At 40.3% G+C, this 16,175-nt stretch overlaps 1 protein-coding gene across 6 annotated transcripts; it reads right to left on the bottom strand.

Moving 5' to 3' along the window:
- Window positions 1-1,507: 1,507 nt before the first annotated feature.
- On the bottom strand, window positions 1,508-10,578 carry LOC129182802 (uncharacterized). 6 transcript variants are annotated; one of them, XM_054779339.1, is made up of 20 exons: window positions 10,160-10,578; window positions 9,926-10,084; window positions 9,504-9,622; window positions 9,269-9,434; window positions 8,401-8,513; window positions 8,207-8,315; window positions 7,229-8,065; window positions 7,033-7,145; window positions 6,468-6,714; window positions 6,127-6,254; window positions 5,930-6,026; window positions 5,690-5,812; window positions 5,236-5,408; window positions 5,016-5,113; window positions 4,507-4,634; window positions 4,177-4,357; window positions 3,875-4,019; window positions 2,558-2,634; window positions 2,323-2,355; window positions 1,508-2,243 (listed from the first exon to the last, which is right to left on the bottom strand). In XM_054779339.1, the coding sequence occupies exons 1-18, from the start codon at window positions 10,530-10,532 to the stop codon at window positions 2,560-2,562; spliced, it is 3,384 nt and encodes a 1,127-aa protein (XP_054635314.1). In that variant the 5' UTR covers window positions 10,533-10,578; the 3' UTR covers window positions 1,508-2,243; window positions 2,323-2,355; window positions 2,558-2,559. The 6 variants fall into 6 exon arrangements, 5 of the variants coding, with proteins under 5 accessions (XP_054635314.1, XP_054635311.1, XP_054635315.1 ...); XR_008570692.1 differs by having other exon boundaries at window positions 1,538-1,615; window positions 2,211-2,243; window positions 7,229-8,315; XM_054779336.1 differs by having other exon boundaries at window positions 7,229-8,315.
- Between the last annotated feature and the right edge of the window lie 5,597 nt (window positions 10,579-16,175).

Below are 16,175 nucleotides of genomic sequence, written 5' to 3'. Positions count from 1 at the left end.
ACACAACCATGTTCATACTGTATGCTTCCTTGCTTACTTTACATGTTCACTAATGCGTAATTTCTCCCGTTAAAGCTTGTGGGGTTTTTTTTTTGCCCTAAAGGTCCTGCTCTTGAAAAATATCATTCCTAAGTTCTTACACAACCAAGGTCCGAGGCCTAGTGTTGAGTAATGCAGCATGGAGCCTTGCCTTGTGTTTCTCTGGTATTTTTATTGCTTGGATGACACCCAGTGGTCAAAGGCTAACGAGCCTTCAGCACAACTGCAGGGCAAAAGCTTTGCAAAATGACCGCTTGGGCATTAACAGTGGCTTTAAAAAAAAAAAAAACACTAAATAATTTAATTTAAAATACACCTATGCTGTTAAACTGAAGTTAAGTTTGAAGGCTGTAAATATATCTCAAAGATCACCTAAAAAAGGCAGGCATTACAAGCATATGTGACTCAGACACACGGAAGCACACCTTCTATAAAATAAAAATTAAAAAATATATATTTTATTGGTCATTTGGGTGTTTTTTTACCCTTTGCTTTCACGTTTTGCTGCTGTGTGTGTGTGTGTATATATATTTGCATGTTTGTCACATTTAAAATTTTCAGATTGAAAAAAAATGTCAATGACAACACAACTGAACACAAAATGCATTTTTAAAATTAAACTTAGAGAAAAAAAAATCCAAACCTACAGAAAAGTGATAACAATTCTGTAAAAATCAGTGGACCAAAATGAAATGACTCATTGCAGGTTATAGTAAACGCTTGATTGCAGTTGTTGCTGCTAAGGGTGGCCCAACCAGTTATTAGGTTTAGGGGTAATCACTTTTTCCACACAGGGCCATGTAGGTTTGGATTCTTTTTTCTCCCTCCCTTATTAATAAAAAGTTTTATTTAAAAAGTGCATTTTGTGTTCAGTTGTGTTGTTATTGACTAATATTTAAACTGGTATGATCATCTGAAACATTTAATTGTGACAAACATGCAAAAAAAGAAATCAGAAAGGAGGCAAACACTTTTTCACACCACTATATATAAATAAGGGGTTTTCAGAGTGTGAGGCGGGTAGCAGCTTGACGAAAAGAAAAAGAGAAAAATAAAGAAAAACATCCTAACATCACTTACGTCAAAATGAGAAGAGACTAGATAGTCTGTGGTGAGCAGAAAACTCCCCAAAATATGCTCCAAAAATCAGTTTTTCAGGGAGTAGGAGAGGCCCCGACCATATTACATTCCCTAAGGTGAGACTCACACTTTGCCACACTTAAGAAAATAAAAAGTAAAATATATATTCATCTCTAAGTTATGCCCCAGAGACACGGACATTTAGCTTGTATAGCTTACTGGACATCACCTTGCTCCAAACTGATGTTCTTACTCTTAGCTATGTGCCAATGACCCAAATGCAGCATCTTCCCTCTAATTGAATGTGAAAGCCAGAAAGCACATACGTTTATTACAACGGCACTTAAAAGCATCAAATGAATGTACAGGAACCGATTTACAAGTGGAGCAGTGTTTTTAATTTGTCCATTGTTTACCTGGCACCAGTATGGGGTCAAAGAAATGATGAGCAAAACAGGGAGACATATCATGAAAATGGAGAATAGGCATCTGGGCCCTGTGATGGGGCACATAGACGTCTTAGAGTTGGCACAGGTACAAGTATGGTAATGAATTATGGCTCACAAATGGACATATCCGGTAGCAATATGTATCGCCTTCTCTCATCCATTATTTTCCATTTATAATCTTAAACTTCACAGTAGACAAACAGATAGGTGTACTGTATGTGGGTGCGTGTGTGTGTGTTGTAATGGAAGTTTAAAAAGACTGGTTCAACAGTGACAAAGAGAGGGGTGGTGAGACTACTAGAGTGGGACCACATGAGGACCATAATTCATTGTTGCACATGTGCCCAACACATTATGAGGGTTCCACTAAATAGGGATGAATTGCAATCTGTACTGCCATCATGTGACCAGACACAGGGGTCTTACAGGCGGGTCTTAAAAAACAAAGCTGACAATGGAAACCCCACCATAGAGGAAGTCAGTAAAAACTTACTTTTATAGTTTTGCACACATTGAAAGTAACCAAGTGAGCCCCTTCAAATCTTAAGCATACCAGTGTAAACATTAATGTCTAACACTTTTTTTTTTTTTTTTAATTACCATTTCCACTTGTAATGCTGTGTGACACACACATATACACACCCTCTCTGGCCTTGAAGAGCTAATGTCTGCTGCCTAAAATAGAGAACAGAAGAGACAAGATCAGGAAGGAAACATCAAAATCTCTAACAAAAAATAATTTCAAGCTTCCTACCAGGTTGTTACAGTCAAGCCTTCCATTCTATGACTGTCAAAACAGGAAATGGATCAGTCTTGATAAATAATTCAAACCTCTCATTACTAAATCATTGTCCGTCTGTCATACAGAAGAGCAGCATTGGTGGCCCTCGTCGTTTTCAGTGAGGATTAATGGCGTTTGTCCACGGTTGCCGTGTGTGTGTGTGTGTGTGTGTGTGCGCACACGTGAGAGATAGAGTCATTTTACTCACCATCAATGACCAAAACAACCCTCGACACACGGGCCATCATGCGGTGAGCAGACTTCAGTTGAACACATGAAGTAAATCTGAGTGCAAGCCAAAAGCAGACAGTGATATGAAGTTTCCAATAACCAGTGGGTCTCGTTTAAAAATGAAACTTGCATTTCTATGTGTAGAATTTATAGCAATACTTTCATCAAAAGTAAAATGATAGGGTCTTTTACAAACAAGTACATATACAAGAAGAATTACAGTAATTGAATGCAAATTCATAATATATTGGAAGGTTATGGAAAGGCATGGTTGGACACTTAAGTACACATAATTGCTATAGAGATGATCTGTTTGCACTCATTGGTCAATTACTCTACATCACTGATTGGGGGGGCAGGGGGGGCAGTGTCCCACCAGATGATGCTGTTTTTCTGCTTTGCCATTATTCTATTTTCAACACAGAGTAGTTATTAAATTGATATGTTTGTGTATACCGTGGGATATATACAATAAGTATTTGACCCCCTGCTGATTTTGTAAGTACGGTATATGCTTTTATAAAGATATGAACAGTCCAGAATTTTTATGGTAGGTTTATTGTAACAGAGAGAGACTGAATAGAAAACAAAATCCTGAAAAAATTACAAATAAAAACAGTTACACATTTATTAGTTTTTGATTGAGGGAAATAAGTATTCCCAATGCAAAACTTGTCTTGGTACTTAAATATCAAATACCATTTAAAAACTAATTTATTCAGACTGGCTTTTGACACACGATTATATGTATTTTATCATATGTATCTTATTCAATATTACCCTTTTCTTATTTGCTATAACCTGTTTTTACTCTTGTGGAGCACCTTGGGCACCATTGGGATATTGTAAAGTTCTATACAAATAAAGTTTTATATTAAAAGAAAATAGTGCATTATTATTATTATTTCTTATTATATATGATAATATTAGCGGTTTATTTGGGCTCACAAAAAGTAGACTATATCGTTTAGCGTCAATTTGTGGGACTAAACATTTCAAAACACACCTGCATTGTTTTGTGACTTGGTTAAATTAAAAAAAAGTTTGCCCAGTCATATTTTTTCATTGTACTTTTCTTAATGTTAAAATCTTGTCTCATTCTCTTGGACCCAATCTCATGCATCGTCTCAAGTTGGGTGTCTTGTGGCACCCTTAGTTATTACTGCATGAATCACAATCTCACCTGTATGCCATAATATTTCTTCCTGACACGAAAGGTCAATTAAGTCAATCAATGGATTTGTTAAGACATTATATGAATGTGTAGAACACAGGGGTCACTGTTTACGATTACCTCCTCATCTGGATCCTTGATCTCATGATCAGGAAGGAACTGAAAGGTGCTCATGGTGAAGCGGCGGATTTGACCTTGAGGGGATGGTGGTTCAGGATGAGACAGCACAACTTGTTGAGAGGCTGGGTCCAATGGGTTGGGGCATCTTGGTAGAAAAAGATGAAAAAGAACAAAAGAAAATACACATTTATCTCTCTTATGTTTATCCCCTTATCAGCTACCTAAGACATTTGTCAGCAGCATTTCTGTCCCATCCACTGCAATCCTGTCTCACTGACTCAAGTAGAACCACTAAAACATACCCGTTGTAAAGCAGCACCCACACAGCTTCGCCAGAGCGTGGGTAGGCCACACAGTAGTGCACCAGCAGCACCAAATTGGGATCCGGGGCGTTGAGCATCCGTACTTCCAGGTAGAGGGGTTTCCCCAGGAGCATCTGCAGGGGCTGGTGATACTGTGGGTAGTAGCTGGTGTACTGAGCATCTGAGAGATGATGAAAGGTGGTGGTATTGGTACAGTGGAAGGTAACATGTACAGTAAATCACCTTGATTCTGCTACAGAAACATGGTTTTTGTACTCATCTTTCATCAGCTTCTTAAATGATCAAAAGAGATTAGTGCTCTCTGTCTACCTTTGGCAAGTCTGAGCTGGACACCAAATACCCCCTGAGTCTGGACGGTCGGTGCCAGAGTGGGAGTTTTCACCAAGTAGCTCACAGTTAGGACACTACCTGGTAGATACCTGCACTCCACCAGCAACCTGCCAATAAGTAAAGGCACAGGAGTATGTAAATAAAAAAACAACCTTGAAACAAACTGGCTGTGGGAGCAATTAGAGAAGATTACTACAATCTTGCTGTCTTGCCTAAACAGACTACCTTAGTCTAACATGGCAGTATGTAAGTCTCTTATTATTTTCTATAAAATATTTTAAAAAATATTTGCCACCATCAACTTGTCAACTGGAAGAAGCCAGGTGAGTTTTGTCTCCTAGTTTTCACCCAGTGAATACAAAACCCTTATTTTTACAATTAAATTAGCAAGACATTTCTGCTTTACTACATTAACCTTTTCAAATAAAAGCAAAAGTAGTATTCTTCAGTTCTAATGAAAAATTGATAAAAAAGGAACTTTGTCTGACCTAACAGGAGAGTCTCTTGTGATGGTGCCATAATTAAGGCTGATGGTCTGAACCATGTTGACAACTTCCACCATATAGATCAAAGATTTCCCCATTTCCTGTTAGGGCGGAGAAAAGAGACAGTTTACACAATCAGTCAAGAATCACAGAATTCAAAAGAGCCTGTTCCTATTGAACATTTTAATATTTAGTAGAAGGCGTTCCATTCATTGAAAGTCACCATTCTGCGAGCCCCGCAGCCATCCATGGGGAGCTTGAACAAAGCATACTCAGAAGTAGCTTTTACTGGTTTACAGGTGGAGTTGTTTGCAACCACCAAGAGGGATGGGGACAGTGGGGGCTCCGTGAGTGATGCAGGCACAGAGAAGACAAAGTGGCGATCGATTGTGCACTCTGCAAGAGAAGCACAAACACACACAGAACATGCACGGACCATGAGGTTTGCACATCATGTAAATGTCAGCTGAACAAAAGGTCACATATTGAGAGGCAACTGATAGAGACCCGAGGTGTCTACACGCTTTTCACACTGTGGGCTGCCATTTTGAATCATGCTGCCCCGACTCTGAACTGCCTCTATGCATACAGCAGCTGTTGTGCTTACGTTTCCGCAGCTAAAGAGTCACATGTTCTCCGCTGTGTGGTGTGAAACTGCTGGTGAGACTGTAGCTCACCGTCCATGGGGTAATAGCAGGCAGGGGGGTGCTTGCTGAAGCAGCAGCCCATGGAGAGACATGATGGCTGGGATGTAGGGCCTTGTCCGCAGGGGAGACGTTGTTCGCTGGGAAGGTTACAATCTTACAAAAAAAACAAAAAAAAAAAAAAGGGACAGCATGACAAATGTCAGCCACACCGTTTACATAATTGTAAATGGCATGGAATTACCTTTCAGAGAAGTACAGTGAAAAAAGTACCTTGTCCAGCTAAAGAGTTGGAAACTGGACAGTAAAACTGAGCCCCCTTTTGTCCACTTTGAGTCATATAGGCGACAGTGATGATGTACATGTTATCCTTTGACAAAAAAATGTTTGTACACAAGTTACTGTGTTAATTACACTACAATACATTAAAAATGTTGTATGCTCAGTGTGAAATCCAAAACAATACTTGCCTGCATACTCATTTGACAGCTTGTATGTAACGGGAGTCTCAAATGGATTTTACCATCTTTTCCTATGTTGGCAGAATACCCGCAGTGCTGTGAAGCATCCTGGACACTTGTCTCATTTCCTTGTGCATCTTAAAAATTGAAGAAAGGAACTAGTTTTTGGCACATTTATAAATAGTTTCACATTGACTTCATACTGGTTTTTGCTTCCAGTCAAAAACACTCCTGTTCCCCTCCCCCATCCAGGGGCACCCCTGAAGCAAGTTCAAGTCATGCAGAGCTGATTGTTCCCATATGCATTTCATACATATACAGTACAATCCCGGGTCAAAGTACACACGCACCTTTAAGAACAATTCCAGAGATGGGACCAGGTGGAAGCTTCACAAGCATCTGTTTGGAGGAGCAGAAGACTTTGGGCTTCACAACGGCAGTAGGGTTTATCTGAGTCTTGCCGAATTGGGCTGGCGGTGTGGATGGGGTAACTGGTGTGGGAGTGGTGCTTTGGTATGGGCATTTGAGGTCCACCGTGTGATAACGCTTGGATGAGAGGTCCAAATACCTCACGGACATGGACACGACCGTGGGAGACTGACAAAAGAGAAATGGAGAAGAACAGTAATTGGCAACAAAGAAGATACGATTTTTACGTTTTTTTTCTTGCTAGTTTAGTTGCATCTCAATCAAGCACATTTTTGTCTTTATAAAAGGAGGGCTTTGGTGTTGCAGTACACATTTTATTCAGTGTACACAAGATACTGTCTCCATTCTCCACATACAGTATATTATATATATAATTTCTAAAATTAACTTACGGGTTTCTGTAATTGAACACGAGTACATTTAATTAAATTCAAATGTAATGCTGAGGCATTATATGACATACGACAAATACAAGCGGGATCTCACCAGTAACATTGTGTAACAGCCAGGCAGAGGAGAATAAAGGATTACTGTAGATATTGTTGGCATGTGGATTTTATGCCCACAAACAGTGGATAGGGACTGCCATGTCTCTTGATCTGTAAAATATTTTTTGTAAAACCACAAACTGTACTAATATCATCTTAGAAGAGGTTATGGTTTACAAAAGCGACTGACTGACCTTTCACCTGGATAAGATGTGGGTGAGCAGTAGGCAGGAAGACTACAACACTGCCCACTTCACAATGATAATGTGGGGGCAGTGGAGTGCGTTTAGACGGGGAAGGCAGCACAGGTTTTTGTGTAGTTGCCGGTGACTCAGTTGGGAAATGGGGCACAGGAGGGTGTACTGGCAAATAGGAGGGGAAGCTATAAGGATCAGAGTGCTGGTAGTAGCCACACAGTGTCTCAGCATAAGGGGGGCAAGTGGGATGTAGATGTTCCGAATGTGGAGGCGGAAGGAAGTAAAGTGGGGCTTGGGGAAAAAGGTAGCTTGGGATGGCAGGTTTTTGGGTGGGTGTTGCAGCAGGTGGACGGACAATGTTAGGGTATGACATAGGAGGCGGCCTTATGTCATTAGCTTCTTTTGGGTCAAACAATTGTTCATATGGATGGTAAATGCCATAGGAGTTGGATGGAAGTTGGTCATGTGGCCCAGAGGGATGTTTTGGTGGATGGAAAAGGCGGCTGGAAGGAGGAGCAGCTTGTCCTTGCATGGAAGGTGCTGTAGGTATTACATAGAAAGGTGTCTGAAGATAATCCTGAAGTTTGGGTTGGTGGGGAACTTGAGGAGAGGTGGGTTGAGGACTGGCAGGCTGAAAGCCAGGAGGAGAGACATGAGAAAAGATAGGATACGGGAACCCAGGTTTAACAATGTGGAGATAGTCAGGCTTAGCAATCTGATCCTCGAATGACGCTCCAGATGCAGCAGGTAAAACATTTGATGGGTTGTGGATTTGATGAGGTGATGTGGCTCCAGGAAGACTGCCAGGAGACAATGAAGGGGGGCTGGCAGGCTCTGGACCAGGAGAGTAGAACTGAGGAAATTTAGTGTACAGGAACTCACGGTATGTAGTGTGGAGATAATCAGGAAGTGAAGCAATTGGTTCCTGGACTGGAGAGGGAGGAGAAGGAGACTGGGGTGAAGGACTACCAGTACCTGGCATATGCCGTGTACCACCAGGAGGTGAACGAGATGCAGTTGAGGGGACAGGGCATGAGAGGATCATTTCTTGCCTATCAAAAACAAGCTGCAGTTGCAGTCCATCCTAAAAAAAAAACATGCAAATATTTAGTTGCTTGAGAGTCATTTGCTATAATAAAGCATAATAAAGTTAAGGCCACATAACTTACTCCAATGGTGACACAAGGGGCAATGAAAGAGATGAAGAAGATAAGATTCTCTAGCTGGGAGTCAACACGGTATGCACACTGGGCAGACACAAATTGAGCCCAACCTCCATTTACTGCATTACAAAAAGCAAATGCACCTATATTATGATCACAAGTACTGTTTATTTGGAAGAAAACATTTCTGCAGCAGACAACTATAAATACATGTAATACAGTGTGATACTGTAAATTCTCTAATTAAGGCCTCTATTTATTTAACCTCTTAGTCACCAATAGTCACGATGTACACTGTCTACAAGAGAATAACTGCTGGATTATCAAATTTGCACCTGTCAAAAAAAACAAAAACAAATTGACATTAAAATCAGTGGCTGGAGGCAAACTTCTGATGTCATTTTTATGAACTCCACAAAATGGCAGTAGTGGCATTTGAATCAGTGGTCAACATCAAGCAGCGTTATCTACCCCTGCATGTGCTTTAAAATGTTGGTTTTGAAACTCATGCATGTTACACTTGGTGTTCTGTTTACAATGACCCCATTAGCAGTATAAATCCTGTCTCAGCAGTTTATTCGCCACTATAACTGTATTACATTGGGTCTGTTTCTGCTGTGTTGTGCATTATACTTACATTTTTATTCAACTAGTATTTCTATAATTTACTTTGTGGTGCTATGTTTTCCTTTCCACTTTTTCCATGCACTCCAAATCATGATTAAAGTTTAAAAAGTTGTTCTATAGGAGTTTTAAAATCCCATAAATAACGGCTTCTCTCCAATTTCTTCAACTTAACTACTGTCTTCTTTGCGGTTTAGGTATATAAAACGCCCCAACTATTAATAGACTATTTACAGTATAATAACAGTACCTAGGACTCCCAGCATCGGTAGATCCTTCTCTTGCTGGTATAGCTGCACCGCCATGCCGTAATGAGAGCAGAGGACGTCAGGGATCAACGATGCAGGTATCTGTGCTGGACAGGTAAGCTTCAGTGGGCTGTTCCGCCAAAGCATGGGTAACACATAACTGCCATTCTGGGAGAGAAGACAAGGTGGTGTTTAGTCAAGGACACAGTGAGTGAGGTGAGGAATGAGTGTCCGTACCTCCTGGGTAATGTAGCATGCATCATATGGCACAATCATTTGAAGGTCATTCCTGGATGTCCTCACAGTGTAACCACAATATGGAGGTAGCTGCAGCAGGGAGATGGGATATGCTCCCCCTTTTAAGTGAAATGTTGAATAGTTAAACTGGAAAACGTATAGGCCTATCTTAACATTTGGTTTGAGGACATTTCGGACAAATTGAAAGTATTCTCTCAGTGACGATTCACAAATGAATTACATTGAAAGCAATGTTACTTTTCAAAATGGCTTAATTTTCAGTTTTCACCTCGGAGGCACAATTTTATCTGCCTTGGTATTAGTTGCATGGTTGTCATAAAACAACAAAAAATACAAAATACACACATTGAGAATTCTAGTTTACACATTATTTCTGCCCAAGACAGCGACAACAATTTTACCTGTGTCCACAAAGAGTTGTGTGAATCCTTTTCTGTAAGCTGTGAATGTCATGACATCATGATAACACATTAGCACAGGGTTCATAGCCAGCCAATCAGAGACATGTGGAAAGGAGTCAGATGATGGCAACAGTGCCTTCCCATAGACTCCACGAGAACCTAAATCAAATCAATCATCATGTTAAAAAAAATATCCGTGTGAATAAGCATTTGTGCATTATAGGAAGATCTTACCTGTGACATGTCCTTGATATCCATCTTCAATGTTAGCTACTCTTTGCTGTGTGGTTACCTTACCATTGGTCCAGGTCCATGGCACAATGCTCTGATCAACAGGCTCATGATCTTCGGACTTAAAAAGGTGTTTCATATAAGATGCTTCAGATTCGCGCAGTTTTCTTCCTTTGGCAAGCTGACTATCCAGGAAGCCTTGATGGGAATATTGTTTAACCAGTTCCCGCACGGTTGAGGCCGACTCTTGGTTTCCGTGGGGAACAATACTGCCCCTCCACGACGCTGGTGGTATGGACCCGCATAGGTGGAAAACATTAATGGTTAGTAAAAATAAAAACAAAGCAGATTTATTCCTTCTTTCGTTGCAAAACATCGCCAGTTGGTTGATGCTTGAGCTCGCTTATGCACGGAGGTGTAACGTCCAGGTGAAGCTAATTAAGAATCATTAAGTTTGGACCAATCAGGGAAAAGAAGGCATGTCGGTAGCGTCGGCTGCTGATTACGTCATAATCAATTGACGGTTCTCGCAGCCTCCAAAATGTACTACTAAAACACAAACTCAAAACATTTTCTAAAATGCACAATACACATACTAAAATAAACTGGAATAAAAACATTAAAAGTGTTTTAAAAATCATAAAAAAACTGAAAAATGCAATAAATGAATAATAAAAGTACATAAAGGTTTTAAAAAAGTTAAAGCATTTAAAAATAAAATAGGCATAGCAAATCACACAAATCTATCTAGCACTGTAAATGTAACATTCCTGCATATTTTAACCTCAATGAACTGGTCATAAAAATCACACAATAATGTCCTATAATTTTATTATTTTTCCATTATTTTTTAAATTCAATAGTGTTTCTCATCTTCTTTATCAAAATTCTAGCACTTGCAACTTTCTTTGGCTCCATGTTGGGTTCCAGTATTGAGGTGAGAAACTATTGAATTCATGAAACACTCACTACAGGAAGGTGTTGGTGGGTGATCTCACTGCCACATTGTGTCTTGGGGACAGTTGCACCAAGAATCTGTTACCTTCAATGAAGGTAAAAGTAACCTTAAATGTTCACTTATCTCTTTCATTCATCATTTATATGTATTTATATGCATTTTTAATTGTTTTCTGCATGTCAAACTGTAATTGTAAAACTATAAATGTCATGCTCCGTGTGACTGGTTGGACTTTCAGTGTTTTCCTGTGTTTCATTCATTTCAGTTCCTGTTAGGCTCTTATTTTGTAATTTTTCCTGTTTTGTTCCACCTTGTTTTCTGCTGCCTTTAATTTCCTGTTCTTATGTACCTGCTGCTATTTCTTAGCTGGTGGTTTCTCCCTTTGTTGGAGCATTTGTTTCATTCGTGTTTGTGAATGTCTCGTGCTTTCTATGTGTGTTTTGGACTGGTTTTGGAATTAATTCTTTCTTTCTACTCTGCTTTTCAGTAAAAATGAAAGACTTTTACCTGCGCTGGGTTCCTGTCTCTGCATCCTGGGGTTATTGCCACACAGTTTGTGACAATAAAAACATGTTTTGTGTTAATATTTTTGGCTTTCTGGAATGGATTAATTGGATTTATATGATTTCAAATGGGAAACATTTATTCAGTTCAAATCCAGATCGGTTAGAGTCAGACATTAATGACTCTAACCAAGGCTCCATTGTAATGGTATATCACTAGGAAGGAGTACTGAATTAGGTACTTTTATAGGCACCGACCGAATTTCGTCAGTACTAGCAACCATGATTCATGTAAAATCAAAAGGTACAATGTTTCGGTATCTTAATGGCAGGCGCCGGCGGGGGCACTGTTTACACCAACAAGGAGACAAATTAAAGCTACAGAAGCTGAAATAACTCATATTTTTAAGTACATGGAAGCAATAAAACCTAACTGTTCAATAAATGTTAGTGTTCTGGAAGAAGACACTTTTAATACATGACATGACGCCCGGATGCATCCTGATGTGTAAAACAACCAAACAGACATATTTTAACCAAACTACCAAAACTTCATTTTTGTATTCAGAAATGAATTAAAATAGACAGAAAATCATATGTGTGTATTTAGTTAGTCAGTGATGAGAATAGAACAACAATAACAGGTCAGTAGATAGTATTAAAAGTTCACAACCAACAGTAATACTTTATTTAGTAATGTAAGCCAGGACTGTCCATATACAAACATGCAAACTCCACACAGAAATGCCCAGGGGAGAATCAAACCCAGGTCTTCCCGATCTCCAGGCTGTTGACAACATTTTGGAAACAACTGCGATGTGATAATGCAAACAGTTGGATGTTGTTTTGATATATTTGTTTTGTATATCTAGAAATAAATATCTTGAATTGAAAAAATAAAATAAAATTAGGATATTAGCATTTATTACCACATAAACACACACAAAACACAACAATGGTTACCATTGAGCACCGGTGCCGATTCCCAGGTACCAGGCATCGGTACCTAATTTGTTGAAATGTGAAAGGTGCCCATCCCTATATACCACAGTACTGTATTGACCCTGTGATTAACGCCCAGTCTCCTGGGCGGCTACAACTCACCCCTTGACCCTGAACAGGATACGCAGAAGAAAATTAATGACGATCAGTGTCAACTTTTTAGTTAAAGTTGTCATAAAACAATAAAATGAAATAACAATCATGAACAAACTGCACACAAATACTACTTAAGTGAGTCTAGACTGATACAGTAGTATATGACTCCAACAGTGCCTGGTTCAAATGTATTCTTTGTGCTCCTTGTGATAAACATCACACATCATCTGATAGATCACCATGGATTCCACAAAAACAAAGAATATATTTATGCCATGTCAGCAGACAACACTGAATCTATTCTCTGTCTTTCTTACGGACATTTAACATTACGGTATATTATTATGCATCTGGAGCCTCGCTGTGCAACATGGTCTTGCAGGCTCCATAAAGGACAATACAGCTAGTTTTGATTAAAATAAAGTTGCACAGGATTTTATGGTCACGTGGAAAAATTAAAGAAAAGTAAGGACATCTGCATGATTAAGTCATGTGTTGGAGAGGGACTTTTTTGTGTTGCTGCTCCAGATGGGACCGCTATGTGCTGTAGTGTCTATAGGCAGCGAGAACCTCTGGAATTCATCTGGAATGTACCGTACTCTGCACTGCTGAAATGTTTGATGGGTGTGGAAATCGATTTGATGTAAGATGGTATGCACAGAGGCAGTTCAAAAGCAAAGCAGAAAGACAGAATAGTACAGTTGAGAAGAGACTGGCTGTGGCAAGACCACATTATGACATTCTTAGTGTAATGGTGTGGCACTAAAAGAAAATGAAGTTTTCCTCCACCATAAAGCACATTAAGAAACTCAGGAATGTGTCATTGCATTTTAAATTCCAATGTCACAACACTGGGAGATCTTGCAACTTTTAAAGAAGCTATGGCAACTTCTGCTCTGTAATGTGTTCCCAATAAGCACTCTCTGCACATTGGCTTTTATAGGGAACTCTGTGTAGAGCCCCACGTGTTGGGACATGAAAACAGCACTGACTCACAATTGATGTACAAGGGGTACCAGCACTTCTCTCCCAGTCCCATGAGATAGGCACATGGAATTGGGATTCAAACACTCTTTTCTCTTTCTACCTTTAGCAGAGCGGGAGCAATGACATACCAGTGAGGTGGTGGGCGCGGGGGTGGGGGTTACATACTTACTTTGGAGTCCAATAATTAGGACTGTGTATTATGAAGTACATTAGTTTTGTTTGCTTTAGATTTTACCTTGAGGGACAGAAATTGACTCCAATTATAGTCATATTTCCACTTTAGCCTATTCCGACTTAATGTCTAGCACCTAGGTTCCCAAAGTGGGGTACGCCTACCCCCAGGGGGTACACCAATTGTGATACGGTGTACGTGAATATAAATGAAAAACAATTAGCACCTAACACTCACAATTGCGAGTGAGCCTGAACACCTCACGGTCAAGGAGAACGGAGCAGAAAGGAGACAGAGCATTAAGTTGTTCATTGCTCTGTGTGCATTATTTGAACAAAGAAGTACGTTGGATGATTATTTTGTGCATTAAGAGTGTTTAATCTTGAAGATTTATTTTTTATTGGTGTTCCAATTCCCGCACGGCGCAGCAGTGAAAACTTCTCACTGTGAGTGGGGATTCCCCTAAAAATGACCCTAGGCTTTAGTGTTGGTTGTATATATTTTTGTACTTGGGATACTCAGTGGCGGAGCCAGAAATTTTTCACTGAGGTGGCCAAAGTGAGACCGTTACTCACATAGGGGTGGCAATAAGTTGATACCTGAATTGTCTAGCTGGCCAGTGGGGTGGCCGGAGAGTGACCAGGGGTGGTCACGGCCACCAATGGCCACCCCGTAGCTCCGCCACTGCTTTGGACTGTCTATTACAGCAATTAATAGCTGAGCAGTGTGCCCAGGACATGTTTTCAATGCATAGTTTCTGAATTCTGCTCACCATCATGGCGACCAAACCCACGCAGGTCATAATATGGAAGTGGATGCTGATCCGCACTCCTGTTTTAACTCTAGACTCTTTGGTTTACATCCCAACTCATGCTGCTACAGACAGCTTCCATTATTAACAGATTTATGTACTGAATCAGGCTTCAGAACTTAAGTCACAGTCAACATAGTGAGAAAACTTGACCGGAACCGACGAAAGTAATCATGGAAAACTTACATACCGCTTGCAGTTCATGCAAGACACGCTTGAGCTAATGTTCTGCATCACAGAGCCACGTTTGTCAAAATTATCCCCCAGCCATGGGGTGGCCGGAGAGTGACCAAGGGTGGCCATGGCCAAATATTTCAAGTTAATTAAGAAAAAAAGTTTTTTTCTTTTTGAAGTGTCCAGGATTAGGGCGTACATGGCTTCAGGTCAGATGTTTGAAGGGGTACGCAACTGTAAAATGTTTGGGAACCGCTTGTCACATGCTACTCCAAAATATGAATAACACATTGGAGGGTGATTCAGTTCTTTTTAATATTTTCTGCGTGGCAGACTAAAGCAAACAAGCGTGTGGATTGGTCAGTCTACCATATCCAACCTTATGGCATCTATCTTCATCCCACCTCCAGCAGTACAAAGCCGCCATTGTTGGACTTGGATAAGAACTACTAGTCGTCCATGTGGGGCCCTCCTGCCGAAAAGCCCTCAGGCCCGAGGGCAGAGATGAGCTGAGCCCGCTTTCAAAACATGCTTTTGTCATCAGAAAAAGACTCCTACACACTTGAGCTTTTCTCTCATCCGACACAGGTAGTGAAAGGCTTTACTGGATGCGCACTGGCTGACAAGTGATCCTCTAAAAATACGCTTACATTGTGTCAACAATCCACTACATCTGTGTGTGTCACAAATAAGACAAGCAGCCTTTGGCCCCACACACACACATGCACACACGCACACACACCAGCTCCATACTCAAAACCTTGATTTCTACAATACAATCAAGTAAAATAAAAATATCAGCGTGTATTCGGCTCTGACTGTAGTTTGAAGTTACCACGGTAACACACCCTGCTTTGTATGAAACAAGGAGCGGCCACCACGCTCGGATTTATTGAAATTATATTTATTATATTTACTGACACAATTTGGGAACACATGTAGTTCAATGTTCCTGAGATCGAACAATTCAGAACTTGACCAATATTCTGGGGAATAACATGCCTCTAAAGTTGTGCAAAAACGTTGCATTACAAATGAGACTGTGTGTTTTGAACAGCCAGAGCCCCAGAACAGCCCTGTGGGGTACATCTGTGCCTCTGTTCTTGTGACAGTATGTTACTTGAGGTCACTGACATGGTCACAAGGCAGAATGCCCCACTGCTTAGGTGTATGAAAGAAGAGAGAGCGAAAGCTTCAGTGTGTGTGAGTTAACAGTGAAACTCTCCCTGTGTGATGTCACCATGGTCTCACTGTTAAATGTAATGCTTAAAAAAAACAGCAAAGGATACAAATGGCTCAAGAGAGTGTAATGATTG

Source organism: Dunckerocampus dactyliophorus, chromosome 6, assembly GCF_027744805.1.
Source record: "Dunckerocampus dactyliophorus isolate RoL2022-P2 chromosome 6, RoL_Ddac_1.1, whole genome shotgun sequence".
Lineage (NCBI taxonomy): Eukaryota > Metazoa > Chordata > Actinopteri > Syngnathiformes > Syngnathidae > Dunckerocampus > Dunckerocampus dactyliophorus.
The sequence above is the reverse complement of the archived record's forward strand: the minus strand, read 5'-3'. Positions and strand labels throughout refer to the sequence as shown.

Coding starts and splice junctions, on each gene's coding strand:
- LOC129182802 (XM_054779336.1), bottom strand. CDS start 10,532: ATGTTTTGCAACGAAAGAAGGAATAAATCTGCTTTGTTTTTATTTTTA. Junction 9,623..9,925: donor ACAACTCTTTGTGGACACAG/GTAAAATTGTTG, acceptor TTCACTTAAAAG/GGGGAGCATATCCCATCTCC. Junction 8,514..9,268: donor ACCGATGCTGGGAGTCCTAG/GTACTGTTATTA, acceptor TTTGTAATGCAG/TAAATGGAGGTTGGGCTCAA.